The sequence below is a fragment of the Carcharhinus amblyrhynchos genome, chromosome 29, assembly GCF_965287045.1.
Source record: "Carcharhinus amblyrhynchos chromosome 29, sCarAmb.v2.hapA, whole genome shotgun sequence".
Classification (NCBI taxonomy): Eukaryota; Metazoa; Chordata; class Chondrichthyes; order Carcharhiniformes; family Carcharhinidae; genus Carcharhinus; species Carcharhinus amblyrhynchos.
In genome coordinates, this window is record NC_137352.1 from 1,866,924 (window position 1) to 1,882,750 (window position 15,827).

Below are 15,827 nucleotides of genomic sequence, written 5' to 3' on the forward strand. Positions count from 1 at the left end.
TTATGCTTCAAACTACACCATTTGCTCCTTGTGTGAAAGGTTGTGTTGTGCGGCTAGGTTTCTGCTAGTGCACCTATTGATCTGAACGTGTGGCATACAATTGAGATGACCAGCTTTTTTAAGAGGTACTAAATGTTGAATTGATGCCCTTTCTTCCTCTTCCCACACTATATGCCTTAGATTTCAATATTTTTAAAATTTTCTTTTTATTGAGGATACAAACTCCTGATATAGTACCCAGTACGTACCTAATTGTCCTTTGTGGATTAGCCTAGACAGTGAATTTTTACATTATTCAATTTTCTTTATTTGCTCATGGGATGAAGGCATCATTGTCTAGGACAGAATTTATTGCCCATCTCTAACTGTCTTTGCGAAGGTGACGTTGAGCCACCTTCTTGAACTGCTGTACTTCATGTGATGCAGGTATGCAAATAGTGCTTTTGGGTAGGGAGTTCCAAAATTTTGACCCCACAATAAAGAATGGCAATAATTCTGAATGGTGTATCTTGGAGAGAAACTTGGAGTTGATTATATTCTCATACTCTCATTCGCTTTTCCTTTTGTGCATTAGAGGTTGTTGGCTAGGAAGGTGTTATTGAAGAATAATTGATGAGTTGTTGTAGTGCATCTTGCAGATGGTTCATATTGCAGCACAATATGTTGGTGGTCAATGGGGGGAACTGATCAAGCAGGCTGCTTTGTCCTGAATGCAATTAAGCTTCTTTGAATGTTGTTGGAGCTGCACTCAGTCATGCAAGCGGACAGTATTTCATCATGTTCTGACTTGTGCCTTGAGAATGCTGGAAAGGCTTTGGGGAGCCATTTGCTGCAGAATATTCAACTTTTGCCTTGCTCCTGTAACTACTCCAATTAAGTTCCAGTTAAGATAGCTATAACATAGCCCACTGTTTGTACCCAACATCCACTTACAAGCAATTTCCAAGAGGTTCACATTCCTATTCAGTTGAAATTCAATTAAAGAACACTGGATTGTTAGCTTTCCTGGTTTGTATAACTCCAACTGAGGAGGCTGAGCCAGTAGGGCATTTACTGCACAATGGCCAGTGACAGCTGTTGAATTGTGAGTTAGCACCATTAAACAAGTTCCTGAATGGTGTGAGGAATTGCTGACAATTGCAGTCTAGAGGTTGTGTAAAAGCTTGGAAAACAGATAAACTTCACACACAGTTTAACGCTCCCAGTTGTTACCAATCTCAGTGTTTATGTGCAGCTTGGTACAATCAGTGTTTGTTAGAAGTATGATCACATGGAGGAACTTTCTTCGACCTGACCCACTTTATATAAGAACTAGGAGTAGGCAATTCAGTTCCTCAGTGTGCCATCATTCAGTACATTCATGGCTGATCTTGTCTCAGCCTCAACTCTACTTCCCTGCCTGTTCTCCATAACCTTTCAACCCATTACTAATTAAAGATCTATTTGTCTCAAACTTACTCAATGTCCCAGGATCTACCACACTAGGGGACTGAATCCCAAGATTCACAACCCTTCAAAGTAATTTCTCCTCATCTGTTTTAAATTTGCTACCCATTATATTACAATCTATGACCTCTCATTCTAGCTTGCCCCAGAAGAAGAAACGTCCTCAACATCTACCCTATCAATCCCCTTTAGCATTTTGTATACCTCAGTTAGATCTCTCCACATTCTTCTAAACTCTAGACAGTATAAGCCTAAACTGCTCAACCTCTCTTCATAAGATAAATCCCTTGTCTCTGGAATCAATCTAGTGAACCTCCTCTGAACAGTCTTCAATGCAACTACATCCTTCCTCAAGTAAGGGAACTGTGGACAATACTCTAGATGCAGTCTCATTAATACCTTGTGTAATTGCAGCAACACCTTCCTACTTTTATATTCTCTTCCTTCGGCAATAAATGCCAAAATTTTATTTGCCTCCCTTACTATCTATTGCACCTGCATATGAGCTTGCTACAATTCATGCACAAGGACACCCAGATCCCTCTGTACCAAACCACTCTAAAGTTTGATCGTTTAGATGATAAGTTGCATTTATATTTTTCCCGACCAAAATAGATGACCTCATGTTTATCCATGTTAAATTCCATCTATCAAATGTTGGTTCACTCACCTAACCTATCCATATCCATTTGTAAATTGCATATTTCTTTATCGCAACTTACTATCCCACCTATTTTAGTGTCAACTGCAAATTTGGTTATAGAACCTTCTATCCCTGCATCCAAGTTATTAATAGATTGTAACTAATTGGAGCCCAGAGGATCAAATCCTATGGTACTCCACAAGTTACATCCTGCCAACCAGAAAAAGACCCATTTATCCCAACTCTCACCTTCTGTCAGTTAGCCAGTCTTCTATCCAAGATAATAAATTACCTCTAATGCCGTGTTACCTTACCTTGTACATTAAATTAACCTTTTGTATAGCATCTTATCAGGTGCTATACAAAATGCCTTCTAGAATCTTTATATACTACATCTACAGGATCCCCATTATCCATTTTGCTTGTTTCATCTTTGAAGAATTCTAGCAAATTAATCAAACATGATTTACCCTTCAAACTATGCTGATTGATGGGTTGCGTTTTGATTTTCCAAATGTCCTGTTATTACTTCCTCAATAATGGATTCTAGCAATTTCCCAACAATAAATGTTGAACTAACTGATCTATAGTTTCCTACTTTCTGCTTACCTCCCTTTTTGAATAAGGGTGTTATATTAGTATTTTTACAATTCACTGGAACCTTTCCCACATTCAGGGAAGTTTGCAATATTATAATCAATGGATCTACTGGGCGGGATTTTACAGCCTCGCTTGAGAGAGACTGGAAATTCCCACCTGAGGTTAATGGAAAACTGTTGTTGGGCCCTTACCCACTCTGATTCCATTGAGCAAGGTAGTGGAGTTCTAGCCACTATCTTCACTGCCACTTCTTTTAAGAGCCTAGGATCATAGAAATCATAGAAACCCTACAGTACAGAAAGAGGCCATTCGGCTCATCGAGTCTGCGCCGACCACAATCGCACCCAGGCCCTACTCCCATATCCCTACGTATTTACCCATTAATCTCTCTAACTACACATCTCAGGATACTAAGGGGCAATTTTTTTTTGTTGCATGGCCAATCAACCTAACCCGCACATCTTTGGACTGTGGGAAGAAACTGGAGCACCCGGAGGAAAGCCACGCAGACACGAGGAGAATGTGCAAACTCCACACAGACAGTGACCCAAACCTGGAATCGAACCCAAGTCCCTGGAGCTGTGAAACAACAGTGCTAACCACTGTACTACTGTGCTGCCCCAAATGTAGGCCATCAGGCCTGAAGACTTGTCTGCTTTCAATCCCATAGTTTCCTCAGCGCTTTTTCCCCTGTTGATGTTGATTATTCCAAGTTCCTTCCTTTAACATAAGAACTAGGAGCAGGAGTAGGTCATCTAGCCTCTCGAGCCTGCTCCACCATTCAGTAAGATCATGGCTGATCTTTGTGGATTCAGCTCCATTTATCTGCCCATTCAGCATATGCTTAATTCCGTTACTGTTCAAAAATGTATCTATCCTTGCCTTAAAAAACATTCAATGTGGTAGCCTCAACTGCTTCACTGGGCAGGGAATTCCACAGATTCCCAACCTTATGTGAAGTTCCTCCTCAACTCAGTCCTAAATCTGCTTCCCCTTATTTTGAGGCAATGCCCCCCTAGTTCTAGTTTCCCCTGCCAGTGGAAACAACTTCCCTGCTTCTATCTTATTTATTCTTTTCATAATCTTGTGTTTCTATAAGCTCTCCCCTCATTCTTCTGAATTCCAATGAGTATAACTCCAGCCTACTCAGTCTCTCTTCATAAGCCAACCCTCTTCAACTCCAGAATCAACCTAGTGAATCTCCTCTGCACCCCCTCAAGTGCCAGTATATCCTTTCTCAAGTAAGGAGACCAAAACGGTACACAGTACTCCAGGTGTGGCCTCATCAGCACCTTATACATCTGCAACATAACCTCACTGTTTTTAAACTCTACCCCTGTAGCAACGAAGGACAAAATTCCATTTGCCTTCTTAATTACCTGCTGCACCCGCAAACCAACTCCTTGAGATTCCTGCACAAGGACACCCAGGTCCCTTTGTACAGCAGCATGCTGCAATTTTTTACCATTCAAATAATAGTCCATTTTGCTGTTATTCCTACCAAAATGGATGACCTCACATTTACGAACATTGTCCTCATCTGCCAGACCTTCGCCCACTAGCTTAGATTGTCTATATCCCTTTCAGCATCCTCTGCACACTTTGCTCTGCCACTCATCTTAGTGTCATCTGTGACTTTTGGCACACTACGCTTGGTCCCCAACTCCAATTTATCTATGTAAATCGTAAACAATTGTGGTCCCAACACTGATCCCTGAGGCACACCACTAGTCACTGATCACCAACCGAAAAACCCCCAATTACTCTTTGCTTTCTGTTCATTAACCAATCCTCTATCCATGCTAATACATTACTTGTAATACTGTGCATCTTTATCTTATGCAAGAATCTTTGGTGAGGCACCTTGTCAAATGCCTTCTGGAAATCCAGATACACCACATCCAGAGGATCCCCATTGAGAACATTCCATGTGCAGTGGACAAAGAATTTCACCAAATTAGTCAAACATGACCTGCTCTTCATGAACCCATGCTGCACCTTACCAATGGGGCAACTTATATCCAGATGTCTCGCTACTTCTTCCTTAATGATAGAGTCAAGCATTTTCTCTACTACAGAAGTAGAGTTAACTGGCCTATAGTTACCTGCCTTTTGTCTATCTCCTTTTTAAAAACAGTGGTGTTACATTTGCTCTTTTCCAATCTGCAGGAACTACCCAGAGTCCAGCAATTTTGGTAAATTACCACTAGTGCATTTGCTATTTCTCCCGCCATCTCTTTTAGTACCTGGGGATGCATTCCATCAGGACCAAGAGACTTGTCTACCTTTAGCCCCATTAACTTGCCCAACATTACCTCTTTCATGATAATGATAGTTTCTAAGTTCTCACCTGCCATAGCCTTCCTGTCAATTTTCAGCATGTTATTTGTGTTTTCCACTGTGAAGACTGACACAAAACACCTGTTCAATGTCTCAGCCATTTTCCCATTTCCAGCTATTACATCCCTCTTCTCGTCCTCTAAAGGACTATCGTTTTATATATTTGTAGAAACTTGTGCTGTTTTTATATTCTGAGCTAGTTTACTTTCATGATCCAGCTTACCTGTCTTTAGAGTTTTTTTTGTGGCTTTCTGCTGACCTTTAAAGATTTCCCAATTCTCTAGGTTCCCACTAATCATTGCCACTTTGTATGCATTTTCTTTCAATTTGATACTCTCATTTCCTTAGATATCCATGGCAGATTATCTCTTTTTCCACAGTCCTTCCTCATCACTGGTATATACTTTTGCTGAGCACTGTGAAAGATCACTTTGAAAATTCTCCACTGTTCCTCAATTGTCCCACCATAAAGTTTTTAATCCTAGTCTATCTTAGCCAACTCCTCCCTCATTCCTTTGTAGTCTCCTTTGTTTAAGCACAAGACACTGGGATTGGATTTTACCTTCTCACTCTCCATCTGTATTTTAAATTCAACCACACTGTGATTGCTTCTTCTAAGAGGATCCCTACCTGCAAGATCATTAATTATTCCTGTCTCATCACACAGGACCAGATCTAGGATAGCTTGCTCCCTTGTCGGTCCCATTACATACTGTTCAAGGAAGCTATCGTGGATACAGTCTATGAACTCCTCCTTAAGGCTACCTTGACCAAATTGATATGTAGATTAAAATTCCTTATGGTAATTGCCGTACCATTTTTACATGAATCAGCTATTTCTTTGTTTATTCTCACCCCACCATGATGTCATTATTTGGTGGCCTATAGACTGCACCTATCAATGACTTTTTCTCCTTACTGTATCTAATTTCCACCCAAATAGATTCAACCTTTTTTTCCCATTGAACCTATATCATCTGTCACTACCACCCCTGATATCTTAAGTATCAGAACTACACCACCTCCCTTACCTTTCTGTGGTCCCTCCGAACACCTATCTATTCCCCTTACAGTTGAATCCCCTATAACTATTGCACTGGCACACTTTTTACCCCTCCCCTCTGCAGCAGAACCAACCTTGTTGCAATGAGTTTGGCTGCTGCTACTTTCCCTAGCGAGGTCATTCCCCCTCAACTGTATCCAAAACCATGTATCTGTTTCACAGGGAAATGGTCACAAGAGATTCCTGCACTACCTGCCTATCTCTCTTGCTCTGTCTGGTGGTCACCCATTCTCTTCCTGCCTGCGGAGTCTGAGCCTGCAGTGTAACCAACTCTCTAAACGTTCTATCCACAATACTCTCTGACTTGCGGAAGCTCCACAGTGTCTCCAGCCACAAAACTAAGGCTTCCAAGAGCTGTAGCTGGAGACATTTCCTGCCCACATGCACACACACAGTTGGGAACTGTCCCCAACCTGCCACATGGAGCAAAAGGAGCAAACCACAGTTTAGAGCTCTTCTGTCATGTCTTACCCCTTTAAATTAAACTTTTGAAAGCGGTGTCAAATATATACAATTTTACATAAGAACATAAGATATAGGAGCAGGAGTAGGCCATCTAGCCCTTCGAGCCTGCCCCACCATTCAATAAGATCATGGCTGATCTGAAGTGGATCAGTTCCACTTTCCCACCTGCTCCCCATAACCCTTAATTCCCTTGTCTATCAGAAATCTATCTACCCGTGACTTAAACTAGGACTTAAACTTAAATTTTCTACGGCTCTTCTTTCCTGCTCCTTGTTACTGCCAAGTATAATCTTTTCAAGCTATAAACCACAGAATTTACACAGAAGAGCAAAAAGAAAAAACACTTACTAATCAGCACTCTTGCTTATAGCCTCTGCTGCCTATTTCAGTAACTCCGTGTTCATCCAACTCCAAAAGTACTCATCTCAGTCAGGCAGCACACACTGTGCAGGCAGAGCAGCACTCTGAGGCCTCTGTTTTTATAGGCACAATTTATAAGGCCCTGGAACTGGTTTTAACTTGTTGTACAAACGACCAGCCAAGTTCAGTTGAGACCTGACTCAGCTGGTTACCTCTGTACCGCGGCTACATTTGCGGCCAGGTGTCCCTGGAGAGGGAGCATGTGGTGTCCGCGGGCTAAGGTGCGTTATAGACCCTGACAATCACATTTTGATTTGATGTGCCTTAAGTTTCCTTTGTACTTTTATTTTTGTTTGGGCTGTTCCCCTTCCTTTTGGGGAGCTGCCCCTTTTACTTTGTCCTAATGTAATTTGAGCTTGTCTACTTGGTTTGACCTAAAAGACATCTCCCCCCGACTCAGCTGGTTCCTGTTGCAGGAATGCACTAAACTGCGGCTTTTAACTTTCCAAATAAGAACTAATTAAGCTCACCCTGAAAGCAAGTTTAATGATGACTTACCTCCTTATAACTCACTGTATTCATCCAACTCCAAAAGCACTCCTCTCAGTCAGACAGCATTCACCTTTCCATTCTGCATTGCCTGTTACTATTGAAATGGTACTAGTTTCCTCCACCATGAAAACTGGGGTAAAATACTAACTTAGTGTCTCTGGCCTATTTCAGTGCTCCCTCCTATTAACTCCCCATTCATATCCTCCAAGGGTCCAACATTCACTTTAGCTACTCTCTTTCCTTTTATATACTTATTGAAGTTTTTGCTATCTTTTTATATTTTGTGCTAGTTTTCTTTCATAATGGACTTTTGCTCTTTTTATTACTTTTTCTGTAACCCTTTGTTGATCTTTAAAAGTTTCTCAATCTTCCAGCCTGTTACTGGTCTTTGCAATATGGTATGCCTTAGTTTTTGCCTTTATGATATCTTTAACTTCCCATGATGTTGCTCTTCCCTAGAGGCTCCTTAACTGTGAGATAATTAATTAATCACTCATTACACAACACCAAATCCAGAAGAGCCTGCTCCTTGCTTGGTTCCATCACATATATTGTGGTAATGAACAATGCCAAAAACATTCAATGAACTCTTATTCAAGGCTACCCTTGTCAATTTTATTTATCTAGTCTATATACTTACTGAAATAACCTATACCTTTTTTCCAACCCGAGTATTTGATCATTTATCTTGTGTCCCACTGCAGAACTGTCTGGGGACCCATATATTACTCCCACCAGGGATTTCTTTCCCTTAATATTTCTTATTTTTACCCAGACTGATTCTATGTCTTAATCTCCAGTGTCTACATCATTTCTTACTACAGCATTTATCTCTTTCATCACTAACGAAGCTATATCACGTCCTTTTTCTTTCTGTCCATCCTTTTAAAATAAGTACCCTTGGATATTCAATTCCCAAACCTGGTTTCCCTGCAACCACATTTCAGGAATCACCAGCGAATCATACCCATTTGCCTCTATTTGTGTTGTAAACTCATTAATTTTATTCTGAATGTTTTGTGTATTCAGATACATGTTCAATTATCAAATTTCCCGACTCTTGTGCGATTTCTTGGTTTAATATGATGTTCACATGTTCTGTTCCTTTCTTTTTTTTGGTAACACCAGCCTCATCACTAACCTGCACTCCTACCTTCTTCTTTAACTTTGATTTTTTAATTTTCCATGCAACTGAACCCTCCCCCCACTATTTAGTTTACTCACCAGCAGCTGTGCTTTAAGCCCACCTTTTCTCATGGTTCTGTTAACACTGTCTCACTACAAAACAATGAATTGCAACATAGAACAATCAAAGGCTGAGTATGCAGTGTCCAAATGGTTAATACATGCTTTAAAGTCTCTGCTTCTGAAGAATTGTTGGGAGCAGTTGCTTGCAAGAAGGTATATTTATGATGACAGTTGCTATGGTGATGTTGACACACATTACCTCCTTGGAAGAAGGGGCTCCCAATATTTCTTCTGAAGGTGAGAGTTTAAAGCATTACTTCAACCTTTCAGTTGTTGCTGTGTTCAGCCTTTGATTGTTCTATGTTGCAATACAGTGTTTTGGAATGGGAATCAATCCTCAGAACTGTGATAAAATAAGAGGTTAAAGCACAGCTGCTGGTGAGTAGTTATTTTGAGAGTCAGGTCCAAGATGTCTGATCATACCTCCATTAGGCACTTGATTTCAATATGATTTATATATCATTGTGTTGATTAAATATATGAAGAAATAAACTTTGCCAGATCCATCCATGAATGATAAATATGAAATCCATAAAATCGGGTTGTAAAGACAGAGTGTGGAGATTGGCAAGTGAATATAATGGTTTATATTGATAATGGGATGAAAGTGTGGAGGGGGTTTATTATGAAAGTGGCTGTGAGTGTGGAATGTTGCTTTTGGCTGCTTCGTACTGTTTGACTCAAGATCTTCAGAATTGATGCCTTATTAAGGTAGTATAAGCTGGCTGCCAACCTAAAACACTTCGTTCCAACAGTGATTGTTTTTTATTGCTATTTAAGTAAGTAAGTTGTTTCCTTATAATATCCAGTATAATTACACAAGCACTGAAAATGGACAAGTGTGGTACAGTTGTCAAAAAGAACGTGTTTCACTCCCAACCCATTGGTGCCAAGATGTATTATCTGTGTCTGATTTTTCTGATCATTTTCTTTCCAGGTGACTTGATTCTGTCCAAAAACTCTCAATTCCCTGAGCGTCAGTTTTGTTACTCTGTTCTAGCAATTTATAGAAAGAAATCCCACAACACCAGCTTAACGTCCAACAATTTGTCCAACTTCATACTGCTTCTAATACCTGATATACACCCATTACCCTTCCCTGTAATGCACTGATATAAGCTACTCTGCTCATTGTAACCCTAATATACTCCACAATCCTTGTTGTAACTTTCTGACACACCATGGCTCATTGTAGCACACATACAACCTGCCTTCTTCACTGTAACATCCTGATATAACCAAATCCTCATTGTAAGATATACCTACATCCCTCACTTGAACAATCTCAGATATACCCACGCTTAACTCTGTGTCAATTGCTAATACAGTAAGAAGTCTCACAACAACAGGTTAAAGTCCAACAAGTTTATTTGATAGTAAACCCACTGTGTGTACCCTAGTCTAACGCCGGCATCTCCACATCAATTGCTGATAAACACCATAGACCTGTCAAACTTTATTTTCAAGCAGGAGGCATATTGAGAGCTGCAAATAAAACATTTGAAGTTAACATTATTGTTTGCTATTTGCTCACAGGCATAAATGGCACAGTTCATGTTTCTACACCACCTGTAGTGGAAGCAGAGATCGGGAAACCCATAAACATAACATGTGTTCCAGAGATATCCACCCCAAGCACTGTGAAATATGTTCAGTGGTTTGTTGTAAGTATAATTACATTGATGCATAACTGATTAATCCCACATGAGAGCATCCTATCACTTTAGAATTGCCAAACAGAACCCTCAACAGTAGAGCCCTATTACTGAATGATTGGCTGACTCCTCAATAATGCAGTCCTGTCATTGTATGACTGATTGACCCTTTGAAAGTGTGGCCCTGTCGCTATGTGATTGATTGGCTCTTTGATAGTGTAGCCCTGTCACTGTGTGACTGACCCAATACCACAGGTGAGGTGGCTGAAGATTGGAGGGTGGCAAATGTTACATCTTTGTTTAAGAAAGACTGCAGGGAAAAGCCTGAGAACTACAAGCTGGTGAGCCTAACATCTGTAGTAAGTAAGTTATTGGAAGGTATTCTGAGAGAAAGGATCCATAGGCATTTAGGGAGGCAAGGACTAATTACAGACAGTCAGCATGGCTTTGTGAGTGGAAAACCATGTCTCACGAATTTGATTGAGTTTTCTGAAGGGGTAACCGAGAAGATAAATAAGGGCATTGTAGTTGATATTATCTACATGGATTTAAGCAAGGCCTTTGACAAGGTACAGCATGGTAGGTTGTTGCATAAGGCTAAATCTCACGGGATCCAGGGGGAGGCAGCCAATTGGATACAAAATTGGTATGATGACAGAAGACATGGGTAAGATTGGTATAGAGAGACATGAATCAAACTGGAGGCCTGTGACCAGCGGTGTGCTTCAGGGACTGTTGCTGGGTCCATTGTTCTTTGTCATTTATATTAATGATTTGGATGAGAATTTAGGAGGCGTGGTTAGTAAGTTTGCAGAAGACAACCAAGATTGGTGGCATAATGGACAGTGAAGAAGGCTCTCTAGGATTGCAACGGGATCTTGATCAGTTGGGCCAGTGGGCTGATGAATGGCAGATGGAGTTTAATTTCGATAAATGCGAGGTGATGCATTTTGGTAGATCAAACCAGGGCAGACTTATTTAGTTATTGGTAGGGCGTTGGGGAGAATTTAGATCTAGGGGTTCATAACTCCTTAAGAGTGGAGTAAAAGATGGACAGAGAGGTGAAGAAGGCATTTGACATGCTTGGTTTCATTGGTCCAAACATTGAATACAGGAGTTGGAACGTCATGTTAAAGTTGTACAAGACACTGGTAAGGCCACACTTGTAATGCTGTGTATAGTTCTGGTCACCTTATTATAGAAAGGATATTATCAAACTGGAAAGAATTAAGAAAAGATTTACAAGGATGCTACTGGGACTTGATGGTTTGAGTTACAAGGAGAGGTTGTATAGACTGGGACTTTTTTCCCTGGAGCGTAGGAGACTTAGGGGTGATCTTACAGAGGCCTATAAAATGATGAGGGGTATAGATGAGGTAGATAGCCAACATTATTTCCCAAAAATAGGAGAGTCTAAAACTAGAGGATGTAGGTTTAAGGTGAGAAGGGAAAAATACAAAAGGGTCCAGAGGGGCAATTTTTTCACACAGAGGCTGGTGAGTGTCTGGCATGAGCTGCCAGAGGCAGTAGTAAAGGCGGGTACAATTGTCTTTTAAAAAGCATTTGGACAATTACATGGGTAAGATTGGTATAGAGAGACATGAACCAAACATGGGCAATTGGGACTAGCTTATTGGTAAAAGCTGGGTGGCATGGACAAATTGGGAAGAAGGGCCTGTTTCCATGCTGAAAATCTCTATGACTTCAATATTGTGACTCTGTCATAAAGTGACCAGATAATGCCGTGGATAGGTGGCCGTTCCTGTGCAACTGTTAGTATGCAACCTAGGGTATAGAGACTTGAGAAATGTATTTTTTGAATTTATTTTTGGGATGTGGATGTCATTTGGCTAGACCAGCATTTATTACTAATTGGTGAGCTGCTTTCTTGAACTGCTGAGTCCGTTTGCAAATATTGCAATTTGGAATCTATGGCGTAGCTGGGAAAGATTATCAGCAATAATAATTAATGTTTTAAAGATATCTGAGAAAATGTTTATTGAGACTGCTGATTTATTATATTGTAAGTGTAGTTTTTGGGACTATATAGATTTCAATTCTAAATTAATTGGGAGATAATTTAAACCGATTAGATTTTAAACAATTAATGAGTCGATGTCTTAGTCTTAAGAGCTGTGAGCATGCAAAATTTTGGGAAATTGCTGCAGTTGTCTGCATTTGATGCACCCCAACTTCTGATCAGTGAGGAATTGACAGCAAAGTGTTTTGTAAAATTACCTCACACTTCTCCCTGGAACAAATCCTGACAAATTGGGCTCAAAATAGCATGTTAGAGCCCTGAGCTAATGCTCAATGGATGGTTAGCACATGCACTTATGCACAGTGCAGTGCTGAAATAGAAGAAAATATGGCTGTCAGCAATTGGGGAAGGCATGGAGTCCTCATTATCTATTCTTCAGCATCTACTTGATGCCAGTGACAGCTGACACTGCTGAATGTTTTGGAGTTGGTCATCTGTGTAGTATGTCAGCTGAAGCACAATGTGGCACGAAGGCAGTAACTAAAGAGGGTGTGAATTATAACTATGAAACTTACATTTTACTAAAACTTCTTAAAATTTGAACTTCAGAATGAAAAGAACTTGCGGAAACGAATCTATTTCCAGGATGGAGAAAGTAGAATTGTTGACAATGAAACTGACTACACTGGTCGGATCAAGGTGGATGAGAACTACACACTGACCATTAGCCCTGTTGAGCTTGGAGATGAACAGACATTTTTGTGCCAAGTTGGTGCTGGTCCAGCAGGCAGTGGTGAAGGCACAACAGAGTTGAAAGTTTTTGGTAAGTTTTTTTTGTAGAATAATCTTTTATAATCATAGACTGATTCAACAATGGAGGCCATTCAGCCCATCCTTCCCATACCTGCTCATTGAAAACTATCAATTTGTCCCATTCCCCTTTCGTTATCCTGACAATCAGCATTTTCTCTTCCTTTTTCCTAGTTATCCAATTCCCTTTTAAAAGTTATTATTGAATCTACTTCTATCACCGTTCCAGGCAGCACATTGCAGGATCCCAACAATTCATGGTGTACATTGGTTTTTCCCTCATATTATCTCTGGTTCTTTTTGTGACTGCAATGTGTTCTATTTTGATCAATCAATTGACATAGATTGACTTCACCTCTGCATATTGCATTGCAGGCACAAGTTGAGCTGAAACAGATAAGAGCAGAGCTTCTGATTTTCTGTAGCCTTTAAAATGCCCCTTCTTGTCTCTGTTTACCCATCTCTCTTTTTTGATAGATGCCCCAGAATTACCTGAGATATTCCCAAGTGAAGTAAGCATATCAGTACTGGAGAAGAAACCATCACAGGTAAAAAAGCTAAGTACCTGACACTCTGTTGCCTCACTTTTACACTTGGAAAATAAGAACATAAGAAATAGGAGCAGGAGTAGGCCATCTAGCCCTTCGAGCCTGCCCCGCCATTCAATAAGATCGTGGGTGATATGAAAGTGGTTCAGTTCCACTTACCCGCCTGCTCCCCATAACCCTTAATTCCCTTATCGATCAGAAATCCATCTACCTGTGACTTAAACATATTCAACGAGGTAGCTTCCACCGCTTCAATGGGCAGAGAATTCCAGAGATTCACTACCCTCTGAGAGAAGAAGTTCCTCCTCAACTCTGTTCTAAACTGACCCCCCCTTATTTTGAGGATGTGTCCTCTAGTTCTTGTTTCCTTTCTAAGTGGAAAGAATCTCTCTGCCTCTACCCTATCTAGCCCTTCATTATCTTACATGTCTCTATAAGATCACCTCTCAGCCTTCGAAACTCCAACGAGTACAGGCCCAACCTACTCAATCTCCCCTCATAAGCTAACCCCCTCATCTCCGTTATCAACCTGGTGAACCTTCTCGGTACTCCCTCCAAGGCCAATATATCCTTTCACAAATAGGGGGTCCAAAATTGCACACAGTACTCTAGTTGCAGCCTCACCAGTGCCTTATACAATTGCAGCAAGACCTCCCTGCTTTTATATTCCATCCCCCTCGTGATAAAGGCCAACATTCGATTTGCCTTCTTGATCACCTGCTGCACCTGCAAACTGAGTTTTTGTGATTCATGCACAAGGACCCCCAGGCCCCTCTGCACAGTAGCATGTTATAATTTTTCACTGTTTAAATAATAGTCCATTTTACTATTATTCCTTCCAAAGTGGATAACCTCACACTTGCCAACATTGTACTCTATCTGCCAGACTCTCGCCCACTCACTCAGCCTATCCAAATCACTCTGCAGACTTTCCGCATCCTCCACGCAATTCGCTTTCCCACTCATCTTCGTGTCATCAGCAAACTTTGTTACCCTACACTCGGTCCCCTTCTCCAGATCATCTATGTAAATGGTAAACAGTTGAGGCCCCAGCACCGATCCCTGCGGCACTCCATTAGTCACCAACTGCCAACCAGAAAAGCACCCATTTATTCCAACTCCCTGCTTCCTGTTAGATAACCAATCCTCAATCCACGCTAACACTTGACCCTCAACTCTGTGTACCTTAATCTTCTGCAGCAACTTTTTGTGAGGCACCTTATCAAACACCTTCTGGAAATCTAAAAACACCACATCCACTGGCTCCCCTCTGTCAACTGCACTCATTACATCTTCATAAAAATCCAGTAAATTCATCAAACATGACTTTCTGATCGAACCATTCTTTTCTAGATGTCCTGCTATTTCTTCTTTAATGATGGATTCCAGCATTTTCCCAACTACAGACGTTAAGCTAACCAGCTTGTAGTTACCCGCCTTTCGTCTACTTCCTTTTTTAAACAGTAGCGTAACAGTAGCTGTTTTCCAATCAGCCAGCACTTCCCCAGAGTCCAGTGAATTTTGATAAATTACTACTAATGCAACTGCTATTACATCTGTTACATTTCTTTCAGTACACTGGGATACATTCCATCCGGGCCAGGGGACTTCTCTACCTTTAGTCCCATTAGTTTACCAAGCACTACTTCTTTAGTAATAGTAATCGTTTTAAGGACCTCACCCCCTACAGTCCCACGACCATTAACGTTCGGTAAGCTATTTGAGTCCTCTACCGTGAAGACCGATTCAAAAAACTTGTTTAAGGCCTCAGCCATTTCCTTGTTTCCATTATTAAATCCCCCTTCTCGTCTTCTAAGGATCCAACATTTACTTTAGCCACTCTTTTCCTTTTTATATATTTGTAAGAACTTTTACTATCAGTTTTTATATTTTGCGCCAGTTTAGTTTCATAATCCATCTTTCCTTTCTTTACCGCTTTCTTAGTCGTTCTTTGTTGTTTTTTAAAGCTTTCCCAATCTTCTAATTCCCCACTAGTTTTGGCCACTCAATACGCATTGGTTTTTAATTTAATACTCTCCTTTATTTCTTTTGTTATCCATGGCTGGTTATCCTTTTGCTTATATTCCTTCTTTATCACTGGAATATATTTTTGCTG

General features: G+C 40.6%; 1 protein-coding gene across 1 annotated transcript in view; it reads left to right on the forward strand.

The window, feature by feature from the left end:
• mcamb (melanoma cell adhesion molecule b) overlaps positions 1–15,827 on the forward strand; it is a 244,314-nt gene that overhangs the window by 145,276 nt on the left and 83,211 nt on the right. The window contains exons 2-4 of the mRNA XM_080214585.1: positions 10,254–10,381; positions 12,963–13,176; positions 13,641–13,711. Of these exons, the coding sequence (XP_080070711.1) occupies positions 10,254–10,381; positions 12,963–13,176; positions 13,641–13,711 (413 nt within the window). The remainder of the gene's footprint in view (positions 1–10,253; positions 10,382–12,962; positions 13,177–13,640; positions 13,712–15,827) is intronic.